Raw genomic sequence first — 9318 nt, 5'->3', positions numbered from 1 at the left:
GCACCAAGAGCTTGTAACACTCCAAAGAGAAAGGAAAAATTGAAATCGCATCATATGACCCCTTTAATGGTTTCATTAACGATTCTCTTAGTAGTTCTATAGAGTAAATATTTGAAAGAAAGAAAAAAAAAAAAGAAATGCAATTCCATTACCAAATTATGAGATGATTTCAATAAATAAATGTTAAACAATCTTCCAAAAATTGTTTACACAGATGTTTTTAGATTTTTTAGAACACTTCCTGAACCCAAACTTTTGAACGGTAGTGTATTTTAATAATTTTTTTATAAAGTACTACTGACAAAATACATAATGTGTATCTCTAACTATACACATTGTCATATGAACAACCAGTCAATGACTACAAAAATGCAAATTATTTGGTTTCTATATCTGTTCATTTTCATGATTTAGGTCAAATTGCGTATATATGATTTTCGGATGTACTTGTATTCGCCTTTTCAAGCAGACACCAGGGTTGTGTGCCATGAAGAATTGCATCAGAATGCTTTTTAAATTTCAATTAAATTTGAAAAATTTTAATAAGGTAGCAGAATTTATATAATTAAAATACAATTAAAATCAACTGAAAGAAGACATTTACCCCAATAAATCCAACTGTCAACAAGAAAAAGGAACATTTGAATTGCAATTAGTAAATTCTACTTCCTGTCATTCACATTCATACAATTCAACTTCCTGTCAGGTCGTGGCTGATCAGTTCCAACTTTTGAACCGACAGTGAGGTGATTAAATAATAGTACCCGACCCTGGACAACAAATGGATTCGGGTGCGTGCCAAAAGCTTTAGCGTTGAAAGCGCCCTAAAAGCAAAGCCAAACAAAAGGCATAATTGAAGAAGAGGAGGAAAAATCAACAAAGAAAGAAAGTAGATGCCAGACTGAGAAAGATGCCAAGGCTTATTAAAGGAGGTCAGTGTTAGCATGTTAATCTGGAGGAGCTCAAGAGGATGAAGGCAAATGCCTCTGGGCTGCTGTGTGCGGCTGGGAAACATTTACATTACATTTACATTTAGTCATTTAGCAGACGCTTTTATCCAAAGCGACTTACAATTGGGGGATACATAAAGCGATTCTTCTTAAGAGGCAAACAGACACAGGAAGTTGCACTTAAACGCAGGAAGGGAGCAATTAAATTACACGCGCTCCTTCTTAGCCGAGGGCAATTATTATAATTACCAGAAAGTGCAATCAAAAATACAAACGCAAACAAAAATATAACGTAGAAATAGGCAGAAAACGAAATATTCCTTCCTAGCAGCAAGTAATAATTCCAACAGCAGATCTATAAACAAGTATTATGCAGGACACTCACGTGCAGCCGTCTGTCTCTTCTGTTGACTAATCGACTAAAACAAACAGATTAAAACGTTACTGCCAAGCAAACTCATGCACACGCGCACATTAGCTCATAGATGATGTTATTATTTCCAGAGCGAAGCGCTGTGACGTACATACTCTTGCAAACAGGTTTTTGCTCAGTTCAAGTCAGTTTTTAAACATAATTTCAGGTTTGCAATGGGTTCAGGTTTGTGATGAATAAAAAATACAGTTTTATTATAAATATTGTATGTGCTAACTCTACTTTGAGTTAGAGTCTTTGAAAATTGGGGCATTAGAATTTACACGCTCGTAGATGAAATAAAAATATTTAGATTTCTTTAGATTGTCAAAATGATTGTACCTCTGAGCCATTTCAGAGCAAATACTGTACATAAACATCAATATTATAACTACTGTCAGAAGTCTAAAAGATATTAACATATTTCAGTTCTATTATAAACCATATTCATTAAGGCTGTTCTCATATGGATTACAACATTTCGGTATTTTGAAGCTCTATCCATTGCCAGTCTGTAGCAAAAGCCACATTATCATGTGCTCGTATCGCATAATTTCAATCGACTGAATGATTCAGTGCTCTGACCATATAACCGTGACATTCAACGCAGGCTAATATTATTTGGACATGGATAATTGCAGAAAAAATGGACCATTTTAACATTTTCCAGTCATGAAACTCTTTCTGGCTGTGGAGACATTCTTAAAGCAAATGGTGTCTAATTAAACCCCAGCGTAAGGGAGGGACAGAGATGATAAAGCCTAAACTGCTCTACTGTACTGCAGTAGCGAGACTTTCGCTCTGTCCCAGTTCTGTTCCCTATAGAGATAGATACAAAGATATGTGTTGAAGAATGACAGTACAGTGGCCAACAGCTCGAGGCAGTGTGACTGACTCTCTGTAGAGTGAAGAAAAATCAGTCGATTTATGACCAGTCAAGCCTTTGTTATGGAAGGAGACAGGGCAGGGATCTCGAACTAAAAATAAATAAATGTGTGGGTGGATGGGTAGGCATGTAGCATGTACTGATGTAGTGTGTGTGTGTGTGTGTATATACGAAATTAGAATTTTCATAACTTTTCCAGTTGTGATTACTGGATTTGTAAAACATTTTTAATATAAATTACTCTCACAAAAATGCTAAATGCTAGCCGACTTGAGCATAACTAGATTTTTAAGAGAAAATATAATCAATATAATTTGATTGATTTGTTAGTTTCTTTGGTTCTCAGCTGTAATATGATCACATATGTTTGTTTTTTTTTAAGCAAGGGTTCTCACATCTTTTAATAATGAATTTCCATAACATTTTCAGTTGTGATAGATTTTCTGGATAACTGGATTATACTGTATAAATTGCACTCAAAAAAAAAAGTTTTGAATTGACCCGAGCATAACTAGATTTGGTATATTAAAGTCATTTGATTTATTTATTTTTTGTTTGCTCTCAGCTCTAAAATGATCACAAATTAAGTGCTTTTTTTCCAATTAGAGTCAGACATCTTTTAAAAATGACCTTTTTCAGTTGTGATTTTGGGATTTGTAAAACAACATTTTATCGAAATTGCACTCACAAAAATGCAAAATCTAGCCAACCTGAGCATAATTAGATTTCACTAAAATGTATATATTTAATATGTTAAATATATTTAACAAGAAAATATTATTTGGCCTATTCAAATCATTTGATTTATTTGCAAATATTTATATGCTGTCATATACATTTACGTAAATATACATATACAGTTCAGACTTTGAAGAACATTTTCTTTAGGCTGCAGTCAAGCAGACAAGACAGTTGAGAAAATTGGATCAGAATCAGAGGACATTACAGAGACAGACTGCTGCTGAGGGTCAAGGTTTCACGTGCCGCATTACACAGTGCACTGGTTAGTGAGAGAAGATTAGTGAAGGTGCAGTGATTTGTTCTCAGCTGTATTAAGTGTTTATTTCAACTGGGGTCCCCACAGCTTTTAACAAATAAATTTCCATAACCTTTCCAGTTGTGATTAGTGGATTTTTAAAACAATTCTGCACTCACAAAAAGCAATTTCTAGCTGACTTGAGTATAGACAGATCTCTAAAAAGATTTTAATAGAACAAATTATACTTGTAACTAGAAAATATTATTTGTTCTATTAAAACTGATTGATTTATTTTAAAATACTGTAAAAGTATAGCTGCCGTTTGGCATTGTAGTGGTGTATCTATGAAGCAAATTAGTCATTCTTACTGTATCTGTCTATTAAGAGACACAAGCAGTACCTTAGTACAGTGCAGTTAGTGGTAATATGTTATAACAATATAATAAAGCCTCTATTATGCATTCATCTTAGTAATAAAGCTCAACAGTCATGGCTATTCATACAGATGCTGTATAATGTATAATGTGACCTAATCACTCAATATTGAGAGTACACGGTTGATGTTAGTTCTTTTAATTAAATTCAGAGGGCTGGAATATGATACGTTTTACCTGTTTAGAAGTCTTCCAAGGTGAAAAGTGACCTGCAATGGAGAACAAAACCTTTAGCATGCTGGATCTTTAGTTTTATATTTGAAGTGGGAATTTGAAGCAAATCAAAACAGAAAAAAAGCCAGATGATAACCTTTTATTATTTTGTTTACACAGCAGCCGTTCCCTCTTGAGCTACATTCTCAGCTCTGTAGATGCAGTTTCATTTATTTATTTATTTTTTTAGCTAGTATTTATTCATTTATTTTTTTTGTAAGTGGGGTCCAAAAGCCATTTCTGAGATCACATCTATTTTGTAATTTAATTCTAATTTAATACAAAATGTTAATACAACTTTGTGGAAAATAATTTGAGAACGTTTCAAAAGCAACATGTCTTTCAATGGAAGGAAGGAAGTCTAAACTTTTATACAAAGAAGTTCAAATCGACCTATTTGATTAATGGCCTAGAAATAGTGCAGAATTCATATTTACTATCTAGACACTTTTTTTTATTTCAGACTTGTCTCATTGTATATTGGTTTCAGTAATTCAGTCATTGCATTCATTTCTACCAAATTACTTCATTTGCTGAAATTGTTGTGGTGTTGTGTTAAGCATCAGTGTGGCATTACAAATTGAACAGCATTTAAAATCAAGACCATTTAATCTGTATTACAACCGAAGATACAATTCAAACAGCAGCTATTCAAATATCTATTAAATTCAGTATTTGCTCCTCTCTAAAGCAATTGCATTTTGAGGACAAGTGGTTATTATTTGAATATTTCATGTATCTGTTGAGAAAAATAGAGATTTGAATGTAAAATATACAAGTTTGACCCTAAGGACTGTATCTGTTGATCCTTTTTGATGACAAAAAATAAAAATCTCTTGTTGCAATCAATGAAAGGACGCCCAAATCCAATGACAGAAAGATGCTTAAAATGCACCAAGCGGCATCATCACATCACAGCAAATGCCCATTTTCCCCCTGGAGGAAAAACATTGACTGAGAGGAGGCGAAAGTCCACGAGGCTTCTGAACTCTAATCATAACAAACAGGAAGCAGTGGCAGTGTAGAGCACCTCTTCTGGTATTAAGAGCTAAACAATACTCGCCAACATCAAACGGCAGATTCATGAATATTTTCTCTCTAAACTCTTCCTAAATCGGCCTTGAAATGCACAAAACAAACACACGCATACACAGGCCGTCCAGTGTCTTGCATTCAACTTCTCCCTCTCTGTCTTTCATGTCTTACCACAGATGACCTTCAGGAATGAACAAGGCGATGCAAATGACCTGTTTGGAATTTGGATCGGGGGAGAGAGAAAGAGTGCACAAACATACTAGAGCTGCACAGTTAATCCAATAAGGAATTAAGAATATGACTGCTGTGAAATTTATTCACTTTTTTTTGGTTAAATTTATTGCTAATCTAAAAATATTTTATTTTTATGATTATAAATTATTTTAATAAAAAATGTACATGTGTAATAAATATTTTTTATCGCAGCAATGTTGTGCTTTTTTTATTGTTAAATTAAATCGCCTTTATATTGGTCTCACTGTTCTCAAAGTTATCGACCATTTAAAACCATATTAGTCAATCACTACTACTAACCAATTACAGACATATTTATTGTACACATGAATGCAGTTTCATTTACAATAATCAGAACTCTGCATACGGACAGTCAGTGAGCTTGTGGTGAACCACAAGGCCTGAACAGTCATGTAAAACTGTGTAAACTTCACCGTCAAAGGTTCTTCAATGGTTTAGGAAAGATCCACTTCTTATTAAGAAGCATTTTTCACTGTATAGGGTTCCTGAATTGCTATATGGAGATGAAAATGCTACTGATGTCATTATAAGCTTGTCAGATTTTTAATTTCGTTGACGAATAATTTTCGTCATAATTTTCGTCAACAACATTTTTTCACCGACGAAATTGAGACGATAACGAAATAAAAACACAAAAACTATGACGAAAATCAATTGACATTTTCATCAACGAATAAAAACGAGACGAAAATGTTAGGGAGGGACGATTTGGTAAGAGATCCAGTCAGATCTCCTCATAGGCGCGGGAAGTGGGGGTGCTGAGGGTGCTGCAGCACCCCCTGTTTTTTTCTGTGGGCAACTGTGTAACTGTTGGGAATAAAAAAAAAAATCGGAGTGAATAATTACACTAAGTCCAAATAGCCCGCCTTGTTGGCAGAGGCTATTTACACTAATTCCACCCACCAACGTGTGATTGGGCTAGTCAACATTACAAAAGACGGTCTTCAATCATTAGATTCAGTGGCATAGATGGTAAAGCGTGTCATAGCCTACTCCTTTTGACGCGATCGACCCGGGTTCGAACCTGCCTTTTGGCGAACTTTTTTTCTCCCTTTTCAAATTTCAAATCACATCAGAAAAGCATTTATTTTTAATAAAAATAAAGGAAATAATCAAAAAGTTGAAGATAAAGTATCGGATAGGGTTAGGGTAGGTGTAGGGAGGGCTTTTGTCCCAATAAGGTGGCATCCATTTAACAATTTGAATTATAATTAAAATTTACACTCAAGTTATTATTGCATACTGTTTTATAATGTATTACAATGCTGAGGTGCAGATAATTGCCACTATTTGCAATAAGTAATTAGCAGAATATCCTACTATTTTAACATGTTATAAATATAATTTATAGCTATTTGAACTTAATGTAAACAGCATATCACTAAAAAATACTGCTATTTTCACTAAGTGTAAATAGCCCTTCTTTATGTTATAAAGAATGAATATTATATAACCATTGGTATTTAACTGAAATGAGGTCCATGCTCTTGTTTCTTTATGAGAAGTGGTTTTAATTAATTTTAATATAAAGGTATGTTGTGTCAAAACAGTTAAATCTGTGTCTATATTGCATGATAAAACCTTAATATCAAACCTATATAGGACATTAAAACAATTCAGATGACTAAAATATGACTAAAACTAAATGGCATTTTAGTCAAAAGACTATGACTAAGACTAAATAAAAATTTGCTGTAAAAATTAACACTGGTCAGAACAGTATATTTGCTCTTTAAGGCTCCAGGTTGATTGTGATTAAAATAGCGATTATATTGACTTCTGATGTATAAAACATCAGTAAAATAATTCAGAAATAGTCCTTTGCTCTTTTTGGATGAGTAGCCTACATAAAGAATCTGACATGCTCACTCCTACAAAATAAGTAGTTCAATGTACACAAAATTCTAATTGAATTTAACTGATGTCATGAGTATTCCCATGTATACTAATTCCTAGTATGGGTCACCATACTTGGCCACATGTCACTTCACTTTATAATGTCATGTACAGACACCTACATATAAACAATGAGACGAGGCTGGAAACTCAGGATCCTCTGATTGTAATTATAATGCGTTATAATGTCTTTATAATGTGAAGGTGACCTTTTTGAGTTTCTGATGTATAATACAGAAACAGTCCTCAGCTCTTTTTGGATGTACAGCCTACATAAAGAATCGGACATGCAGCCGCCTCACACAAAATAAGTATTTTAATGCACACTAAATTCTAATCGAAATAAATAATCACACACTGATACTCTTTCTTCATGCTGCATTTACGACACAAGCATAACAGTAACTGGCTTATTAAAAAGCAAAGTGCAGAGTGTTGCCGTCGGCTGGGCATGAGTCATCAAATAAGGAGCAGAGAGTCCAACAGGCCACAACTGGGCTGCTTCAGTGAGCAAGGCTGAGCAAGAAATCAGTGACACTAGCTGAAAGGAAAGGAAAGTGGTTTGATTGTGCTTCATTTGTATGGATAGAGAAATGAATGGAACAGTGCTCTGGAGAGCACATATACAAGTCATATCAAGCCTCATCAATGGGTGAAAATCAAATGGTATTCTGATGCAAAAAAGAAAATATTTGCTGAAAGTAGTGCTTTGCTAAAAAACAGGAGCTGTTGGTGCATGGCGGTCAATGGCTATAAATCACAATAAATGAACACAGAAAACAGAAAAGGTCAGTGAATAACAACGCTCGAATTTCGATTCCTAATGTAGTTCACATCACTTCACAAGTCTTAATCAGCTCACGGATGCGGCTGTTAAATATCTCGCCCAATTTGAACCTGCACTGTATGACACATTCAAATAATCACGTCCTAGATTCTGCAACATCCTTGATGCATATAAAGCAGATTATGCTAATAACACTCACCAAATGCCGTAAATTTGTATGATGCAGGTGAGACTAGGAGAAAACGTAATCCAGACAGGCTTCTATCAGTAAATGTGTCCCACAACATCCTGCCATCTGGCAATTACGGAAAAGTTGCCTACTTGTCCAAATTTGCTATTCACTAATTGGTGATCACATGAGTGGAGGATGACAACAGGGAGAGAAGATCCTACAGTACAGAAAGAGTCTTTTCATGTGCGTTTGGACAACAAACAGAATATAGCGGGGCAAACTGTCACATAGGAAGTTGTTATTTATGATCAAATTTAATATAATTATCATTATTAATTAATTAATTATTTAATTAATTATTATTGTTGTTGTTGCTGCTGCTGTTGTTATATTACAAAAATTACTGTTTTCTTTTTAAATATATTTAAAAATGTAGCCATTATTCCAGCCTTCAGTGTCAGTATATATATGCACCGATACCGATACCCGATACTGGTCTCCTGTACTCGTACTCGTACTCGTTAAAATGCCCCGATACCAAACGCCGATACCACACAGCATGTGATAAGTGCCATATTCAGACAAAGAAACACCGACAACAGAACAACAGACAGCAGAAAGGAGTTAAGGATGTCTACTACGAAGTATATGTATGCAATGAATATAATGTTAAACATTCAGTATTAACGCCTGGATAACTGATGTACGCGAGCTGATAAACAAAGCACGCTGAGTGGATTGAGCGCGCGGTGGCGCAGATGCGCGTGTGCGAGCTTGTGAATATACCTTTCCCCTTCGGGAACTCGAGCTGCGTCGGAAAACGCTAGGGGAACGCCTTCAGCGATACCAAGCTCTGAATCATATGTGTAATCAGTCGAACGATGGGCGAGACGTCAGCGGCGGGTGACGTCATGACCAGGAAGCTTTAAAAGCACGTGAGGTGCAGCCGGCGCTAGCTTTCTGTCATTCAGCAAAGCTCTCTGTGTGTGTCGGTCACGATTTATGTTCTGTGAGTCTTATTTATTGTTGTCTGTCCAAAAAAGTGCACAAGCATTCAAAATATAAGCTCCAGCAAAAAAAGATGTCTAAGCAAAAGACAAAAAAGGGCGAAAGCAGATCGCGTTACAGACTGTGTGTTCCTCCCTGCCCACGCTACATCACGAGCGGGGATACACACAGTTTGTGCGTGGTCTGCTTGGGAGCGGAGCATGCGGCGTCGGCTCTGAAGAGGGCCGTCTGTCCGCATTGTGAGCAGTTGCCACTGCGTTTGCTTCGCTCCCGGAAGGCTCTCTTTGAGGA

General features: G+C 35.5%; 1 protein-coding gene across 1 annotated transcript in view; it reads right to left on the bottom strand.

The window, feature by feature from the left end:
* Nucleotides 1-9318, bottom strand: part of magi2a (membrane associated guanylate kinase, WW and PDZ domain containing 2a) — a 229420-nt gene that overhangs the window by 34072 nt on the left and 186030 nt on the right. Inside the window, exon 11 of the mRNA XM_016475753.1 lies at nt 3839-3870. Within this exon, the coding sequence (XP_016331239.1) occupies nt 3839-3870 (32 nt within the window). The remainder of the gene's footprint in view (nt 1-3838; nt 3871-9318) is intronic.

Source organism: Sinocyclocheilus anshuiensis, unplaced genomic scaffold (genome assembly GCF_001515605.1).
Source record: "Sinocyclocheilus anshuiensis isolate Anshui unplaced genomic scaffold, SAMN03320099.WGS_v1.1 scaffold200, whole genome shotgun sequence".
Lineage (NCBI taxonomy): Eukaryota > Metazoa > Chordata > Actinopteri > Cypriniformes > Cyprinidae > Sinocyclocheilus > Sinocyclocheilus anshuiensis.
The sequence above is the reverse complement of the archived record's forward strand: the minus strand, read 5'-3'. Positions and strand labels throughout refer to the sequence as shown.